Source organism: Molothrus ater, chromosome 10 (assembly GCF_012460135.2).
Source record: "Molothrus ater isolate BHLD 08-10-18 breed brown headed cowbird chromosome 10, BPBGC_Mater_1.1, whole genome shotgun sequence".
NCBI classification, from domain to species: Eukaryota; Metazoa; Chordata; class Aves; order Passeriformes; family Icteridae; genus Molothrus; species Molothrus ater.
In genome coordinates, this window is record NC_050487.2 from 6,168,542 (window position 1) to 6,186,477 (window position 17,936).

The 17,936-nt window shown below is 46.5% G+C and overlaps 3 protein-coding genes across 7 annotated transcripts in view; all 3 read right to left on the minus strand.

Moving 5' to 3' along the window:
- The window catches only part of VPS8 (VPS8 subunit of CORVET complex), a 64,153-nt gene extending 57,359 nt beyond the window's left edge, over positions 1 to 6,794 (minus strand). For both annotated transcript variants that reach the window (XM_054515919.1, XM_036388876.2), the window contains exons 1-6: positions 6,651 to 6,794; positions 5,900 to 5,968; positions 4,349 to 4,479; positions 2,850 to 2,943; positions 2,282 to 2,314; positions 873 to 927 (exon numbers count right to left, since the gene is read on the minus strand). In XM_054515919.1, coding sequence (XP_054371894.1) covers positions 873 to 927; positions 2,282 to 2,314; positions 2,850 to 2,943; positions 4,349 to 4,479; positions 5,900 to 5,968; positions 6,651 to 6,758 — 490 coding nt within the window. In that variant the 5' untranslated portion in view covers positions 6,759 to 6,794. The remainder of the gene's footprint in view (positions 1 to 872; positions 928 to 2,281; positions 2,315 to 2,849; positions 2,944 to 4,348; positions 4,480 to 5,899; positions 5,969 to 6,650) is intronic.
- Positions 6,795 to 6,897: 103 nt separating this feature from the next.
- Positions 6,898 to 13,230, minus strand: NME9 (NME/NM23 family member 9). Its single transcript, XM_036388954.2, has 8 exons — positions 13,169 to 13,230; positions 12,951 to 13,074; positions 10,499 to 10,556; positions 9,861 to 9,964; positions 8,664 to 8,735; positions 8,112 to 8,225; positions 7,631 to 7,706; positions 6,898 to 7,012 (listed from the first exon to the last, which is right to left on the minus strand). Exons 2-8 carry the CDS (start codon positions 12,981 to 12,983, stop codon positions 7,008 to 7,010), a joined length of 462 nt encoding a protein of 153 aa, XP_036244847.1. The 5' UTR covers positions 12,984 to 13,074; positions 13,169 to 13,230; the 3' UTR covers positions 6,898 to 7,007.
- A 1,417-nt stretch (positions 13,231 to 14,647) lies between these two features.
- ARMC8 (armadillo repeat containing 8) overlaps positions 14,648 to 17,936 on the minus strand; it is a 62,908-nt gene continuing 59,619 nt past the window's right edge. For all 4 annotated transcript variants that reach the window (XM_036388859.2, XM_036388857.2, XM_036388858.2 and 1 more), the window contains one exon: positions 14,648 to 17,140. In XM_036388859.2, the coding sequence (XP_036244752.1) occupies positions 17,107 to 17,140 (34 nt within the window). In that variant the 3' untranslated portion in view covers positions 14,648 to 17,106. The remainder of the gene's footprint in view (positions 17,141 to 17,936) is intronic.

The window sequence follows — 17,936 nt, forward strand, 5'->3', positions numbered from 1 at the left end:
CTAGCACCTCTGGGAGGGCTCTGAGGCTCTCTTCAATCCACCTTCCCTTCAGGGAGCAGAATTGTTTCAATACTGGATTAGGCAAATAGCATCAAACAGTTTAATGCCTAAATACCCAGGAAGGTGAGTCTTGCACTGTCACAGTCTTTCCCATCTCTCTGGAGTAACTTTTGGTCTCCAAGAACTTCAACCAGCACCAATAAATACACTGACATTTCTAAACTGGATAAGAATTGGGTGCTGCACAGACAAAGGGCACAAAACCTGAATGTGACTGGGAACAGTTCCAGAGCTGTTCTGGCCCAGCTGGGCAAACAGAGGCACAAGCTCAGAAAACCTTGTAAGAGAGTCTGGTGATAAGTGGAAGAACAGAATGACAGAATGCAGGGACCAGAGGGGCCTGCCTGGTGCAGGGGAAGGGCAGGGAAGGAGACACCCAGGTCTGCAGGACAGCTGGGGTCAAAAGCCCCAGCTCCCAGGGAACACAACTTCCACAAAGCTGACACCTATTCAGACACAGGGCAGGAGGCTATTACTGATAATGGCTGTATACAGGTTGTGGGCTCTTCCACATGAAAACAGAATATTTTCTATTCAAACATAGAAAAGGTTCTTTAGACAATTCCCACGTGGTTAAATTTCTCAAGATCAAAGTGCCAAACCCCAACAATGCACAAGAAACATGAGTAAGGATGACAAATATTACTTGTGCTTCATTTCTTTACTGAAAGAAAAACATATTTAGCACAAACAACATCCTAGAAGAAACCCAGCCTGCAGTTATAAATCAGGCTGGTGGTTTTTGGCTTGTGCTTGCATTTTTTTAAGATTATTAAAATGCAAAAAAACTCCAAACTTTATTTTTAACTTACCAAATATCAGTGCTAACCCATGGGAAGTCCCCACTGCTATCAGATTTGATGCTGCCTGAAAGAGTCACACAGGAAGATTGAAAGTAGAAGAAACATCTTTCATAAATCCACCACTTATCAAGCCAAGTTTGCCAAAAGGGGAAGATTTCAAAAGTTGTAACTTTTTCAATTTATAACTGAGAAGCACAATTCCTGCATGAAGACAGATAGGTACTACACCTGAACAACCATCACACAGATTATCTCAAGGTCAGAGGGCTGCTTGTTCCTCTGCTGTTTGAAATTCAAATGCTCAGAGTGGTACCCACAGCAAAATTTCATCTTTTAAAGTCAGTCTCACTCTTTTGGTGTAGTTGCTGAGTATAAATACGTGGGATTTTATCCTAAATCAGCTGCCACTTCCACATCTGAACTCTTCTAAAACCCTGGCCAGTGCTGGTCCCCTGAAGCCAGTGCACAGCAAGCCAGAGACTCCAACTCCTTTCCATGGGGAATTAAACAAATCCTATTAAACATATCCTCAAAGATCCTACTGCACTTGCCAACCTGCACTCAATGAAATAAAACTTACTAGAAATCACATAATGCTGCAGATGTATTCATCTTGTTCTACCTTTTAGTTCCTAACAAGTCTAAGTCAGATGAAAAAAATTCAAATGCCTTAATGTCTGGATGTGTAAGTACAGGTTTTTGTTCTATGTCCATATCAGTTAGAGCAGGTTTCTAACTTCACTCTGCAGTCTTTTGTCTTAGAAGTAACAACTTTTTCCTTTTCTTTAAAAAAAAAACAAACATATTTCCTTATGGGCTGCTCTTACTACAGTCAAAGGGACTGAGCACACCTTTAGTTCCTTTGTAAAACATTAAAACTCGCTTCACAAGGGCAAATATTGACTGCATTTCATCTCATTAAGACGTTTCTCTTCTCATTCTACTACAGGCAGTTTCACTTCTGACATATTTAGATATGATTAGCATGCTTGACTTCAAAAATTTTGATGCAAATTGCTAAGCAAAAGTATCCTTCAGACAGCCTTTTAGTTAATGCTTCAGACAGAGACAGAGATTTCGAGCCCATCACTTGGAGTATTCCAGTAAAGTTTCTATAAAAAATTGTCAAAGCAGTAACTTGCAAAGAAGAAACAATTAGGGAAATTCAGTGTGCTCTACAGATGGAGACAAGTGCTCAGCTAAGAAGCCCTGGTGAAGGTATAAAAAAGGGAGAGTGTGGGGCTCACTCAGCAGAGGGGCAGTGAAGTAAGGCTGGACTCTGCCCCCAGGGAGCTTTCATGCTGCTCTTCACACTTGAAAAGTCAAGGAAGATGCATTTATCAGTTTCTTAAATACTGCTTTAACAAACTGGCATGAAAACTAAATATACAATCCTTGACAATTGTGAGAGTACTTACAATTGCAGTGGGCAAGCCAGCATCCACTTTGTCCTGGGGGAACAGGAGAACCCATGAGTGAGAGACACAACATCATGCATGTCTAATAATAAGAACTACAACACACAAAAAAATCAACACCAGCTGCATTTCAATGGCCCCACCAGGGCAGACAGCTGAGGGGGAACCAGTGGCTAGAAACATCCAGAAATAGAGAGGAAGTAGAATATCCTGTAATTCCACGTGAAACTTACTGTGCTCTTCTCAAAGAGCCATGTGCCTGTTGCAGACAGTGAGCAAACCCACTTCCAGCACCTTCACGCACACTTTCATGTTATATGAACATTTCCCACCAAGTTTCATGACATCTAGCAACACAAATCAGTGCTAAAAGTGACCCACCACATCACTGCTGCAGCAAGTCAGCAAAGCCCTGATTCACTGCTGCCTAGAGAGTACAGGTGAGTAGTGGATGCCCCTAACATGGTGTTACACAGAATTAATAGTAGGGCCAGACAGGAGATCTCACACACACCCCAAAAGAGTTTGAAATTTTTCTTAGTGGAGGTACCCAGAAGATGACACTTACTGCTGCAGACACTATTTGGGCAGAAATTCCTTTCAGGAGTGAGAGCCGGATCACTGATCCATGGAGTGAGAGAGAATCTGGGAGTTTTTTCTTCCTAAGGAATTAAGGAACAAACAAAAAGCATTAGAGCAGAATAAAAGCTTGGAACTTTGCCTAACCCAGAGCCAAGCCAGCAGGTAAATTCTGCATACACCTGTAACTCATGCAATTTCCATTCTTCTCCTGGGGGCCACAGAATGAGGTAAGACATGAGATAATCAGCAAAGCCCTGCTGTGCCTGCACACAGCTTGGTTTTAACTCATCTCCTGGAGCAAAAAACTGACTTCCCCAAATAAATGGTCAGTTTCAAGCACATGTCTGCGAGCCTTAGAATTCACTAATACATCCTGAAAGAACACTTCAGCTCTTTCAGTGAATGAGGAAGTTTAAGCCCATAAAGGTGAGTAACTATGGAAAAATGCACAACTGGAAAAGGCTCATTAGGAGAATACAGACCCATAGGAAAACTGGGTGTATGGTAAAGAACAGCCTCCAATTAATACTCAGCTCACTTTATATGAAAGCTGAAGTGCTTCTGTTTATGGAGAAAATGTCTTTAACTAGTGCAGGATCAGTTATTTCAAAACAGCTCTGGTAAACTCTAAAAGGCAGGACAGAGAAATTCCCCAGCAAAGCTGCAATTTTGTTGCCAAGCTCACACCACCAGAGAGCCAAATTCCCAAAACTAGCAGGGAAACATTGTGTTCTTCTCCCTACAGAGGTGCACAACCAAGCAGTTCCCACAGAGGTTCATCAAACATGTTGTTGGTAGCTGGTATTCTGACTAAGAACCCCTAACCATGGCAACCAGCCTTACCCAAAGGTGACAGAACACCTCCAGGTTTTTCTGCATACTCTCTGCTGGAAGAAGTTTAAGACACTTCAGGTAACATTTCTCTCAAACAATCTTATTTGAAAAAAGAAGGGACAGAGAGTCTGTACACCACCCTATGTCAACATAAACCATCAGACTTCAGAGTGTTTATATCCTGTGCAACTGCTCATGGCACACAAGGCAGCCATGGGAGTGGCTCAGGCCATCATTTGAGTCATTAACGACACACATCAGCATATTAATTATCACATATTAGATGTCAATATTAGCAGTCCACTCACAGAAGTGACAGCAGTTGCCTTTTACAAATAACCACCAGCTGCCTGCAGACTAGGTCAGACACCCTTTGGAAACATTTTCTTTAGAGTCATCATGATTCAGTGTTTTAAAGATTTCATTAAAATTTGGAGAAATTTAACTAATTCATCTCCCATAAAATGCTGTTATTGCTCAAACAGGCCAGCACCCTGTGCAACTACAAATCCCATCTTTGCCTAAGTGACCCTGGAGGAATAACAGTGTCTTGTGAGAAAAGGAAAACAATCCCATCTGTTTGTTTCTAAGAGATGTAAGCAGAACCCCTTCACAAATAGTTTGACCTCCCAGGGCATGAGGCTGCAGTACCTTTTCAGGTGTGTCCTGTCCCCACTGTCAGAGCTGGCCACAGAAGAGGTGTCATAGGAGTGTGCATCTGTGTTATCAAGGTTCAAGAGAAAGGGATCCTCCAAAATGAAAGACTCCTCTTCATCATCAGTCTGGAGGGCGAGAATCACCACAGCTTGCTAAATGTTCAACATGCACAACAGCAGAACTGAAACACTAGCAAACAGCATCAGTTCAGCAGGGAAATGGAGAAGGAGGGCACAGGAAAGCCTCAGATTTAAAACCCAGAACTATTTACTACTTTACTGGGCTGATTCTGTGGAAGGTTTCCAGAAGTCACAAAAATCACCACAGTGGGCTGGAGAACAAGGCAGCTAACCTTTATTCCCCAAATATTTTGTACTCCATCAAAACTTTAACTTTGACCTTTAACAGAGCTATTTCCAAGTCCCCAAATTGCCAAGAGAAGGTCTAGAATTATTATCATCTGCTCCAGCACTTCACCAAGTGGCACTTAGAGCCCAGAAGTCCCTCCAGCTACGCGAGAGTTGATTTTGCTCTTTTCTCAGCTCTTCTGTTTGCAATCTCTCTCTCCTTTCAGCCTTAGCCTGGAATTTTTTATTATAGTTTTTCAAAAAGCCCCTCTCCCTGATGTGTTCTAAAAGCAGTGCAGCTCCTGTTGGTCTCTCAGCACAAAGCCAGAGGGAGCAAACACAAATCAGCCCCAGCTGATGGCAAACAAGCAGGGAGCAGAGCAGCTGCCCCTCATTTCACTTAAACCTGGCAGCCCTGTGCTCATTAAGCAGCTCTTTCTAAACTGCAGCTGTTTGTCTTTTTGGCTCAGACAGATTGCCCTCTGCTAAAATCCATTTCAGAAAATGTTTTGCCAGTCATTCCCATAATATGTTTACTGACATATTGCAGTAAGACTTTGTCTGCATTGATCTGTATTTTCTTCATTATTACCTCTCAAGTTTAAGACTTGAAATCTACTCTTCTGACATGGATGACACTGCCTATCCTTACAGTTTGAGATGATACAAATTCACTACACTTCCACTACTCAAGGCACCAGTGGAAAAAGGACATAGCTACCCCTATTACTCCTCTTGTTTCTAACCTGTCTCTGTTTGGGACACCTTATATGTGAAAGGAATAACACAAACGAAGCTGTGAAGACTCCAGCTCTTATCTCCTCCCACAGCTTCAGAACTACTCTGAATAAGCTGCAATTACTTTTAACTAGAAACAGCTGTTTGGTGACCCTGATCTTTAATAGGCTGTCTAGACTTCAGGTGACTCTCCAGATCTACAGATGAATGCTCTTGGACTTGATGAAAACCTTTTATGCTGCAGCTGTGGATATTTAAAAAAAAAAAAAAAACAACAAAATTCCATATCACACACAGTAGAGCAATTACTCCACTGAGTATGCACCTGCTAGCTATCAGCATCAGGAAACCATGAAACTCTACAATTTTGTTTTCCAGGAAAAACACAGTAAGCAGTAAGAATAGAGGAAAAGGAGCATGAGCTGCCCCACCTGAGTCCCCTGTCCGATGGTTCACTCACCTCATTTAGGATGCTCTCCAGCGTTGGAGGGGTATCAACTTGAGGAATGTCGAATTCTTTGTCGTCAATCTGTACATCAGAAACCACAGCCTGAGTTCAGGTTGCCTACTCCGCCTTCCAAACAGTAATTAAAGCCACATAAAAGCAGCTATGCACACACGCCTCTGCGGGAAAGGAGGAGAGCTCCGGGCAGGCTCACACACAGCTTCACCTGGCTGAGTGAGGATAATATTTCCTTCTTGGAGGCTTGTGTGAGACTTATTTCCAGAAACAGTCATAGAACACTTCTGATGTTTTGAGAATAAACGCGCTATTGCATTATAAAGAGCTTTGCAGCAAGAGTGAAATTAGTTGACTGACAGTGTACCTGCTACATGAGGCACCCGCCATACAGAACTTCGGGGCTTGTTGGTTTTTTTTCCTATATACAGTGAAGCACGCGAAATTTACAGTAAATGACAGTGTCACCATACAGGAACTGGCACAGATGAGCCTGGGACCCACCCCGCCGAGCCTCCCTCCCTCCCTCCCGGGTGCCTGAGAGGCCCGGCCCGCCCTCGCAGGAGTCTGAGGGGAGCCGCCGGCTCTCCCTCCCTCCCTCCCGGGCTGTGTGAGGGCTCCGACCGTCCCCGCGGTGCCTCAGGGACCCTCGGACCCTCCCTCAGCGCACCCCCGGCCCTGCGGGGAGCGCCCGGGCAGGCACAGCCCCCGCGGCCCGGCCGTGCCGCCTCCGCAGCGCTTCGGGACGCACCAGCTCGCTGCGAGAGTCCAGCTCACGGTCGAGCTCCGCCACGCTCAGCCGGTGCACGGGCGGCTCCGGGCACGGCTCGGCCTCCGCTGGCTCCAGGGCTGCGGCCATGGCCGGGCCGGCTCCGGCGGGACTCGAACCCGCGACCCGAGCCGCCTCCCCACGCAGCCGCAGCGCGGCGGGCCGCCCCCGCCCAGCCTTAAAGGGGCCGCGCGCCGCAGGCGGGGACCGGGGGGGACACAGAGGGACACCAAGGAGACGGAACCGGTGCTGCTGCTGCTGCGGGAAAACCTTGTATTTATTGAAAGAGCTCGCATCTGCTCCACGGCTGTGCTTGTCATCCCGGACCCGATGGGTGCGTCAGCCTCCGAGGGAAGAAAATGAACGAAATTAACAATAGGCGCAGAAAGGAGAGGCAGAGACCAACATCCTTCACGCCCTTTCATCGCATGGTGCTTCAGCTAAAGCCAGGAGCGTTTTGCTTCGATTCCCCATATTCTGGAGCCTAAGATTTGGTGTGCACAGGGCCAGGATGCAGTATTGTTCCAGAAAAAAAATGTCCCTTTTAGGAGAAGATGCAAAAGCGTTTGGGAATTGACGGCCAATTTTAGACAAGGCAGGAGATGGTATAAGCAGATTTGGAGCCCAAGCACTTGTGTTTTCTTTTAAAAACCACCTGGAAACAGAAAGCTATGTGGGGTCTCCAAGGGCCCTCTAAGGGCAGGGGGGGCAAATATAAGATAAAACACATTGGAAAGATAAATACCCCCAGTTTCACAATGCCAGACACCCAAACTATGGGTAAGTTTCAAGGTGACTCTCCCTGTAAGATCCGATGTGCAATACAACATCTCCCCATGTGCCCAGGTGGAGGAATGGCCCCTCTGGTGTCCCAGCAGCAGCTGGATCCCTGCTGGGGGTTCCAGCTTTTAAAGTTCCAACTCAAGGCCCAGAGAACATCCTACACCCGTGCCTTGCCTTACCTGTTAGTCCTCCCCACTGTTCCTCCTGAAGGGGAGCTGTGCTTCCCTGCTCTCTGGAGAAGGCTCTGTCTGGCACCTAGCAGCAAGAGCACATGGATGGGACAGGAACACCCCACACCTCCCCTCCAGGTGACCCTGTGCCAGGCAGGGCCCCACATCCCAGCTCCCCCTGAACAGGAGCAGCCCAGCCCTCCTGCTGTCCTGGGCCAGGCCAGCTCACAGGGACAGCAGAGGATCTGCCTCTCCAGAGTCACCTGCTGAGCTCTCAGTCACTGCACAGCAAGAACTGGGGGAAGAGCATTCCCAGGAGCAGGCCAGCAACATCAGCAGAGAGCTGAGCTGCAGGCTTTAGAGATGCCTTAGGAGCAGCAGGTCACACAGAGGTGAGACACTTTTGCTCCTGAGAAATGTCATTACTTCAGACCACACACACAAAGCCAGTGCACATCTACAGGTGTCTGAAGCTTCAGTGACCCATTACCACCACAGGCTCTCCTCCATGGAATCCCTTCCTTTCCCCTGCCAGCTGTTTCAGGATGGTCTTCTGCAGCAATGGTGCATCTGCTCCTCTTACAACAGCCACTAATTCTCCTCCCTGGAAGGTGTGGAAAGCAAATCAGTCAGCAAGTGCTCAGGTTGTGTTCTCTGGGCTCTGGAATTCCCCACAGCAGCACATCACCCACACTATATGTACCAGGCCCTCCTCCCCTCAGAGCTGCTCTGCTCCACAGCAAGAGGGAAACTTTGGAACAACATGCTTTGTGCCTCCTCATCAATCTCAGGAGGAAGCAATGCAGCTTGTGAGAGCAGTGAGCTCCTGCAGAAGCAGCAGGCTGAACCTGAAGGCTCCACAGGGCAGCACAGTGGCTGTATATTCTTATCTGCACAGCATTTGATTACCAGCAGATACAGAGCAAATAAAGTTGTTCCATATTACGTTAAAGAAATAAAACATCCTCCCCAAAGGACTGTTGTTCCCACCAGCACATCATATTTATTGCTACTCCACCACTGGGAAAATATTTTCACTCACTGTATAAAAGAGAAAGACAGGCTCACATTGTCCTCTGTATTTTTCCAGAGCATCAATGGAATCAACTTCAGCCTAAAAGGAATATAAAATAAAATAGGTGTTTCTAGAAAAGCTTTTCTGCTCCAGAGGGATGCACACACAAGTGCCTGGACTCAGACACCCTCAGCTGGCTGGTACTCACCCCCCACACAGGAAAACACCTCTGGGCCCCAGACTTAGGGGACAAAATGACACTGGTAGGAAGCAGGGGCACAGCCAGCTCACAGCTCACTTCCAGAGCCTGAGAAGCAGGCAGATGTCACCTGCAGGAGCTGGAGCAGCACTCCTGTGGGACAGGGATATCTATTCTCAGCAGCTTGCCTGGGTGAGTCCCAGAGAAAAAGCCTGAACAGTGAATTCAGGGCTCCTGCCCATGAGGCTGAGAAGTGCCAGGAGGAGCTGCAGAGGCAGCAGAGACAGGAGCTGAGCTATGAGAAACCTCACTGTCCTCAGCTCTGTCCTCAGTCCAAGCTGCCACCAGCCAGGAGAGGCACCAGAACACAGAGTCACCATGGCTGAGGCAAGGAGGGACTTGTGAAGGGCTCCAGCCCCAGAACCTGCCCAGGCCAGGGCTGCTCTCAGTGATACAGGAGGTTGTGTCAGTTTTGAGCTTTTCCAAGAATCAGCTCTGCACAGCACTCTGGGAACTTGTCCCAGTGTCCTACACTCCCACCTGAATACTTTTCTAATACACACCCACCTGAATACTTTTCTATTTACTTGGACCTTTCCCTGCTGCAGCTTATCCCATTATCTCATGTCCTGTTGCTGTGTTTCCCTGACAGACATCAGTCTCTGCCTTCTCCATCCTCCCCCACTGGATATCTGTCCCTTTTCCTCTCCAGGGTGACCAAATCCAGCTCCTTCAGCCTCTCCCTGTACATCAGAGGCAATGTGTTAATAGCTCTGTCTAATGTAACTGGCTTACGTAGAAAATCTAGAAAGCATAGAGCAGTTGAAGCCTGAAAATCCTTAATTATATGAATTCTTATAGATATACCCAAGATTCTGTATGTGGCAAGTTCACTCCCAGCAGCTGCAACTCCTGCACTGCTATGGTTTGGGCTAAATATTGGAAAAGGAAGTGATTTCAGCCCTTGGACCTCAGCTGATTTCAGAGGACTGGGTATTTTCAAGCAGTGCCAAGTGAGATCTTACCACAGCAAAATGCAGGAGATTACTGCCAACTTCATTCTTGATTTTTTGGAACAAATTCACTACTGGTTTGCATGGGCCACACCAGGCTTGAAACACATCAACAACTGCAAGCAGGAAAATGGGTCAGAAGGAGGCACAAATGGGTCAGGTTAGACACAGACCAATAGACCACGTGCTAGAAGGGCTGGATTCAGCTCTGAACTGGAAACCCTTGCAAGGTTTGAAATGCTGCATCAGAGGACAGAATTACATTACAAAATAACAAGCCAAGAATAATGTGGAGGAGTCTTAAGTAGAAACATGGACATGGCTGTGACCTTGGAGATAGCAGATTTCCCAGGGAAAACTGCTGCAGAGGTAGAGCACATGAGGTTTTCCCAAGAACCTTGGGAGCCAGGACTGTTCCTTGTGCTGGGGACAGTCCTGTTCCAAGCAGTGGAGACTGGACCAGCACTGCTTGGATTGCAGGATGACTGTCCTACATAAATGAATGTCCCACAGCCTCCTGCTGGTCTCAACTTGGTGAGAATATTTTTTTTCTTCCATTTGGGGTAAGGGGCATGGAGAGACTGGTTAAACATCCTTAACACCAGTAATTTTTAACAGTCCTGGCATCCTCTCAACAACCAAATCCTTACCAATGAGTCCTTTGAGACACAGCACTTCTTCCCAAAGCTCCTGGCTAGTAATGTTAATCTGTGTGGAAGATTGAAAAACACAGTAAAAGCCACAGTAATTCATCAGGGACTACCCAGTTGCTGCAAACATATTGACAAACCACTCCAGAGGGACACAGCTGCCTGAAGAGGCATTACCTGGGCACTCAGGAAACTCCTCTGACTGTGTTTCTCTCAGGATGTCTCACAAGGTCCAAGAAAAGGCAGAGGGAAAGGGCAGCAGCATCCAGCCAAGGGCAAGTCCTCCCCTGTTTAGTGGCACTACTGGAACAGTGGCTGCTTGGGGGTCCCAGACTCGGTTGGGGGTTGGCAGGGGGCCCCAAACTGGGATCCCAAACCCACAGCCCCTGTCAGGGTCTCCATCTGCCTGCCCAGAGTTCCAGTTGAACCACACCTCGTTCAGGCCTAGTCCTCACAGGGGTTATGAACCTGCCTGATTCTCCAGCAGTTTCTCACCTTGCCTGCACACAAACTCTACTATTTGAGATGTTTCAGCCTTGATAAACTAAACTAGCAAATACACAATTTCCATGATGTCTGGGCATTAGAGGGTGGTCTGAACCCAGCATGTCCTTACCTGAATTCCCTGCTGTTACCTAAAGACTTCCAAAGCACAGTGAGCAGAGAACACAAAGTTCTAGGCTGGGAAGGGCCTGTGGAGTCCTTCATCTAATCTCCTGCACAAAACTCAGCATTAGATCAGCTTGCTTGGGACTGACCCTGTCAAGGATGCCCTAGACCATTCCACACACAGCACCACCCACTCTATTATCCCACACTCACAATACTGTTATTAGAAAGGATATAATCCTTCACATTTTCCCCATCTTCCAGGACTTGCCCTTCAGGATGTACTTAGAAAAACACAGCAAATTAAAATAAAAAAGGCTTCTGGAGAAATACAAGATCTGGTTTTGTTCATCCTGAACAATGAAGATTCCTGATTCCTTCCTCAGTGGGTATCATCAACCCCAGCTACACTGAGACTGCAGTGGAAGAAGTAACTTGCACCAAGGCCAGCTATTTCAAAATAATTAACACAAATGGGCATTGAAGGGCTGCTAAAACCTTACAGCCAAGAATTGCAAGAGTGGAAACTCCAGTGCAAATGAAATGCCCTCTCCCAGGTGTTCAGAGCTGTGTCACTGGGGGTCACAGAGGGCAGTTTCTCCAGGGCCTTGTCTCACTCAGGGAACAGGGAGCTGTTCAGACATCTCTGTTTATTTGCCTGTTCAGCACATGACCCCAAGCTTCGTTTTCTCACAGAACACCTGCAGAACTACAACATTTAATTATTTATTCCTGGTGCTGGGACCACCCTCAGAGTGTTCCACAGAATGCTAATGAGTCTAAATGATTTATCACAGTATTTTGTGATAATGAATTTGGCCATAAGTTCAAATGCTGGCACTCTTCAAGGTGCTTTGCTAATTTGGATATCCTGAGGCTGCTTGGACTTGGCTTTTCTCTAACAAAAGCAGATCCCTTCCAGGACATCCCCTCATGTCCTACACAGGTTCAGCTTTCATCTGCAGATGTAAAAAATCCCAGCTGTGCAGATGTAGACCTGGATTTCCCTTCACTGCCAATGGGGCACACTCTAGTTGATGTCAAGTTCCCCATCTCACAGGAACACATCTGGACAAGTAGCAACAGAAACTATTCCTACCTTCATACAATGCCCCTCTTTCCTGGTTACACATGTTCACATTTCCCAGTGTAAACAGGGAAGAAACAAGGTCATAGAGCCCATAATAGCTTTCATTACTTCTCTCTTGTGAAGACTGAACTGCTCTCAAAATTTGAAGCAGATCTGCAGAACCCATTCTTGGTTTTCAATGTTTTTGTGTTGTGAACTGCTCTTAAAACCCCCTTCTCCCCATGAAGTAGTTATAAAGCATCACTAGGTCACCTGTACAGTATAAACAGGAAAAATTCCTTTACACATCACTGTGAAAATAGATTGTTCAGCCTTTGAGTCTTTCTTGTACCTTCTAGCTTTTCTACCTTTACAGCAATCTGTCTGAATACATGACCTGGTCAGAAATGTCCAGTAATTCTTGCCATCCAGGACATGTGCCAACCCCACACAAACTCCTAAATGTCCTCTGAGCTATTAACTTACAAAACAGAGGAATTTTGGTCTCTGACAGCAGCCAAACCTGTGCTAGGCCCCAACGGCCCCAACCACAACCTGCAGCAGCTCCCTCTGCACCCCACAGCCCTGACTGGGGACACACGTGACCTGCAAGGTCCTCCCACATGTCCCACCTGCCTCCAGGGACGCCTCTTCCCCACAGGGACCTCACAGTGGAGCTTTGCCAGCAGAATCTGAGATACCCCGAGACTGAACTCCATCCTTTGCACTTGCTGAGAGTTTACAAGGTCTGCTAAAGGCCTGGCTACTACTGACCTGCAGCACTACCTCCTTTTTCTTTGCAGCCATCCTTCTGCAGAACAGGGTTCTTTGAGCAGCTGTCCTAAGCACAAAGTGCTTTGATGGCTTCTAACCAACCTGGATCCAAGTACTGGCCAACCTGCACCACAGAGAGAGGTTTGTACCAGGCTCTGCTGCTCCAGCCCAGGCACAGCCCCGACAGCAGAGCTGCAGTGCCCCAAACCTGGACTCACCTTTGCTCACACCTCCCTCAAGAGCTGAGGTGCTGCTGCAGGGCCTGAACTGCAGCTCCCTTCCAGGGCCTTGTGCAGAAGCTGGCAGGACCCCAAGGCTGCCATGGCAGCGCTGGCAGTGCCAGGGGAGCGTCAGCCAGCCCAGCCCAGCCCAGCCCAGCCCACTCCCTCCCTCCCTCCCCCGTGGCCGGTGCTGCCTGTAGCTCCATCTCCCCTGGCACTCCTGGAGCAGCAGCTGCAGGTGGAGCCTTTCTGCCTCCTGTGCCTGCCTCGCCTGCCCAGCACCCCCAGCCCAACACTCACCCTCCACTCCAGTCTTCCCACCTCTCTCCTAAGCTGGGGGCTCAAAGCAAGGTGTGGATCCAGCTGTGAGCTCGCAGCACTGAGCAAGGGTGACCCCTCCAAACAAGCTCAGGTTGTGGAGGTCTGTGGTTTTCTTTTCCTCTCTGCAGTGAGAGCAGTGCTGGTGCTCAGCACCCCTGGTGATGCTGTTTAGGCAGGGCTGCTGCTCTTACCCCATCCCTTCCCACACCTGGGCACACTGGGCTGCAGGGGCACATCTTGAAGCTGCTTCTTGTCACACAGCACACAATGCCTGCTGGCCTGGTCCTCCAGCTGCTCACCATCCTCCTGGCTGAGGATTCAGGTTTTGGTGCATCAAGGCCCCTAGAATGTCTCTTTTGGTGGCAATCAGTCTGCAGAAAAGCCCTGATGATTTTGACCACCACTTGCAAACTGACGGCTCTTGTGCTCACATTTCAGGATTACCAAAGAAAGCCCTTTTAAAGCCATTTTCTACTCTTCAAGAACCTAATCTCAGGCACCTCAATTATTCCTCTGCTTGCTGTGTCACTGCTTCAGCAGTTTTGTGGAGGCACAGCACCCACAGCAATGGGTAAAGTCTGTAAAAATAAATTTTAAAAAGTGTGAGATGTTTGCCTTTAGAATATCCTGACACAAGCTGCTTTACACAGGCTACTTGGCTTCTTTCACTGCCACAATGCAAATCTGTAACTGGAACAATAGCCACGAGATGTTTTATTTGATTTTCTGTGTGAGAAAGACAGTCCAAATATGGAATGAAAGTGGTGGGGAGAGCCAAGGGTACCATTGTCTGACAGCTGGTGTCCCAAATGCCCTGCTCAACTTCAGTCTGTGGCAATGTGTAACCTCTGAAAGGAGGACTCCCATCACTAGACCCATGTATAAAGAGAGGACATACTTATCAACATCCATCAGAATGGCTTTTCAGCAGAGAAATGGCCCAAGAACAGCAGAAATCCTGGTGATTCGTATGATGTCCAGACAAACTTTGCTTTGGTTCTGTAAGCAATCCTGGAATTCACAAGCTGCTGCTACCTCATTAAGTTGGGAAAGCTCTGGGTGACCAGGAAAGTCTGCCCCACTGATTCTCAGGCTGTAGAGACGCTGACATAGAAAGCTCATATTTCTTCAGGAAGCTGAGAAAAAATCTAGATGTTCTGGCAAAGTTCTTTTTATTTACAGTATTCTTCTTTTTGTACATACCTATAGCAACATCAAAAATTATTCACAAATTTTAACTGAATGTAAAAATGTTCTCATCCAACAGTTTGTCCTCTCTATACCTGTGGAAAACGTCAACTGTTCTCATGCAGCAACAAGATTGTCTGAGCATTGGTTTTTAGTTTTTCTGGCAGAATCTTAGGAAACCACCTCAAAAACTGTACAGAGATATACTTTTACTCACCTTTTTTCTGAACACCTGTAGGCACCAAAGTTCTATAGGATCAAACTCACATTTGCTTTTAGAAATGTGAGCTGGGGAAGGATGAGAAGAGATACATAAGAACTCGAGCTCCTAAACACAGGCAGGAGTGCAAATGGAGCAGGGAGATGCCCACTGGACAGTTTGGCATTTACAATAACTGCCTCAGAGCTTTTTTCTCAGTTCAAGCAAAAATATATTTGATTGAATTTTATAAACAAGACTTTGCTTCTGAGGTACTGAGATTTAACAAGTTCTCGCATATTTTTACTTTCCCTTTTGTTCAACCCCCAAAGTCCATCATGAAACATGTGCAGAAGGACATTAAAAACTGCCAGTCACTTACTGCAATGCCAGGGGGGAAAGTGTCAGGTGCTCACTTTTATTTGTCTTTGAGAGTGGAAGAAGTTACATGAAATGCAGATATTCTCCTTTGCAACCAAGTGATAACAGTTATCTGATATACAGCACATTCAAATTCCAGGCCAAACTGTGGTCATATTTTCTGACACAAAGAGTTACCTTGGAAAAAAAGTAAGGCTGTCATCACAATTTGACCTTCTGATTAGAAATAAAAGATTTAGATAATTATCAAAATTGGTTAGCAAAGTTACAGACTTCTCTTCTTGCTGCAGCCTTCCTGAAGCTCAGTGTAAGAGAAGAAGGATTTGGTTTAAGACATTGGCTGCAAACTCTAGTGCCTGTTAGTGCTATGTAAATACAGTGTCTGGAGAGTCTGACTATGAACTATTGTCTAAACTGAAACCAGAAAGGAGACCTGGGCAGAGTCAGAGCCCTGAACTGCCTGAGGGCTCTGCCATTCCAGCCTGACCTCACACAGTCCCCTTCACTTGCACTTGTGTTTCCACCTGCTCACTTGCAGGCACCATTTCAGGAACATCTGGACAGTCCAGGCTTCTGGATGCAGTCACACCCCACCAATTATCCAGCAATCTAAATCCATGCATGTGTGTATAGCTGCATATATACAGAAAATCTGGAGCAACATTACTGAGTATAAAACAAGACAGAACCCACAGTTTTTCCATCCCTTCCCCAACTTAATGCACCCAGTTGATCATTTGTGGAAATAATTTGGAAGTCACTTAACTATTTGTGAAGATAAAGGATGCAAAACAAAAGCAATCCATTAATCCTGCTTGCCAGCTCTTCTAGTCTCTGGAAGGTGTAACTTCTGCAACACACTTTGCTCCACTGATATCAGTGATCAGCAAATCCTTCTGACCATGAATAAGCCAATCCTTCAGCAATTAGCTGAGCAAGTTCCTGGCTGGCAAAGCAAGTGCTTATTCCTGCTGATCTTGCAGCCACCTGCTCCTTTCTGAAAAGCATCAGTCATGCTAACCCTGAAGTATGAGCTTGTTTTCTAAAAATGTAAAGAAACCCAAACCAATGCAGCTGGCCCATTCCATGGATTTGAGCATGTCATGGATACCAGGTGACTTTGTATTGTGGCAAAGAACTCTTGGACCTTGTCAGTACAGAATGTGCTGCTTGGAATTTGGAGTCTATTGTCTCCCTCTATTTTTCTCTTTAAAAACAAAGTATAATGTAAGTTAAGCTGAAGTTCAGAAATGCATATATTTTACTTAAAAACATTCATCTCTTCAAAATTCAAAATAAACTTTATGGGATACAACAGTTTGGTTTTTTTTTTAAATAACATTTCATTCAAACGGTATATAATTCATTGAAGTATTCGTACAGCAAACAATGGTTAACCCTTGAAAACCTGTAGAAAAAGATTTTCACACAAAAAAAAAGGAAAACCAAAAGTGAGGTCTCACACCCACACACTCAGCCCAGCACACACACGCACTCGAGCACCCACGCACCCACACAAGGCTGCAGCAAAAGCAGAGAATTGGAGGCCCAAAAGGAAAATGATGACTGATTGTTCTATCTGAGAGTCCAGGTAGCTCAGGAAAAAAAACCCCAAAAAACCAAAACAACCCCCCCCACCCCGAGTCCTCTGAGTAAAGAAACTACCTCAAGAAAATTCTCAAGTGCACTGGAGACCTGATCATTCAAACTGTTTCTGCAAAGCAGCTCCCTGCACCTGAGAAAAATGCAGCCCAAGGTGACTTGTGCAAATATAAGGAGTCAGGAGTATCTCCTGCTATTCCTTAAGTAGACATGAGGGGTGTCCATAGATTCAGTTAGTCTTTGATCATGCAAGGTACTGCTGGAGTGCTGTCTTCGCCCTGCAAGAAAGAACAACCCATTAATTACAGGAATCTGGCTTCAGCAGCAGCTTCACAGGGCAGGCCCAGAATGTGCCAGCAGAGAGGGAGGGAGGATGGCTGAGGAAAAGGCTCCCACGCTTTGGAAGGATCTGGCCCGTGGTGCAGAAGTGCTCTGTGGGGGTTGTAACTGTTAAAGAATCCCCCTGGCATCCAAGGATAACCTGATCCAGCCAAGGACACTGGATCCCAGCACAACAGAGGCACTCCCAGCATGGTGGGCCTTCCAAAATCCCACAAGAGCAGGAACTGAAGAGCAATTGCTTTCTGTAATACAGGTGTACCACGAAAAGCAGGTCTTTGACCTGAGAAATCAAGGAGTGTCAACTCAGAATATACTAGAGGCACATTGGTCCTGTCAGGAATCCTGTAGGAATACTGGTCCCACCAAAAGCATACAGTGAGGTGAGTGGGAGGAAGGAGCCAGTCTAATAATGCAATTTATGTAATCTAATATTGCACAACATTTTTGTTAAAACAAAAACACCTCCCACCAGTCTGGGGTTACAATTCCATCATCATGTGGGCTAATTCTGAGTTTCCTCCCACCTGAAGTGAGACACTTTGCTCTTGCTTTGTCCCCCACAGCTCCCAACCTGCTATCATGACCTTAACAGACTTTTCCAGGACCTGATACAACTCATCAACACAGAAGAAGATTATTTATTTGTTTCTTCCCAGCTTCCTGCTGTGATCACAAGCCATAAAAGCCATAACAGCTCAGGGGGATGCTGGTGTGGCAGCAGTGGGATATCAA

Bases quoted from the DNA above. Each gene is read 5' to 3' on its own strand.
- NME9 (XM_036388954.2), bottom strand. From the start codon at position 12,983: ATGGCTGCAAAGAAAAAGGAGGTAGTGCTGCAG. The intron at 8,226-8,663 runs GTGAGTGAAAAT...CACACCTTCCAG, and splicing joins CTGTCTTTCTCTTTTATACA to GGAGGAGAATTAGTGGCTGT. The intron at 7,707-8,111 runs GTAATGGGTCAC...TCTTGCTGCTAG, and splicing joins ATGGAGGAGAGCCTGTGGTG to GTGCCAGACAGAGCCTTCTC.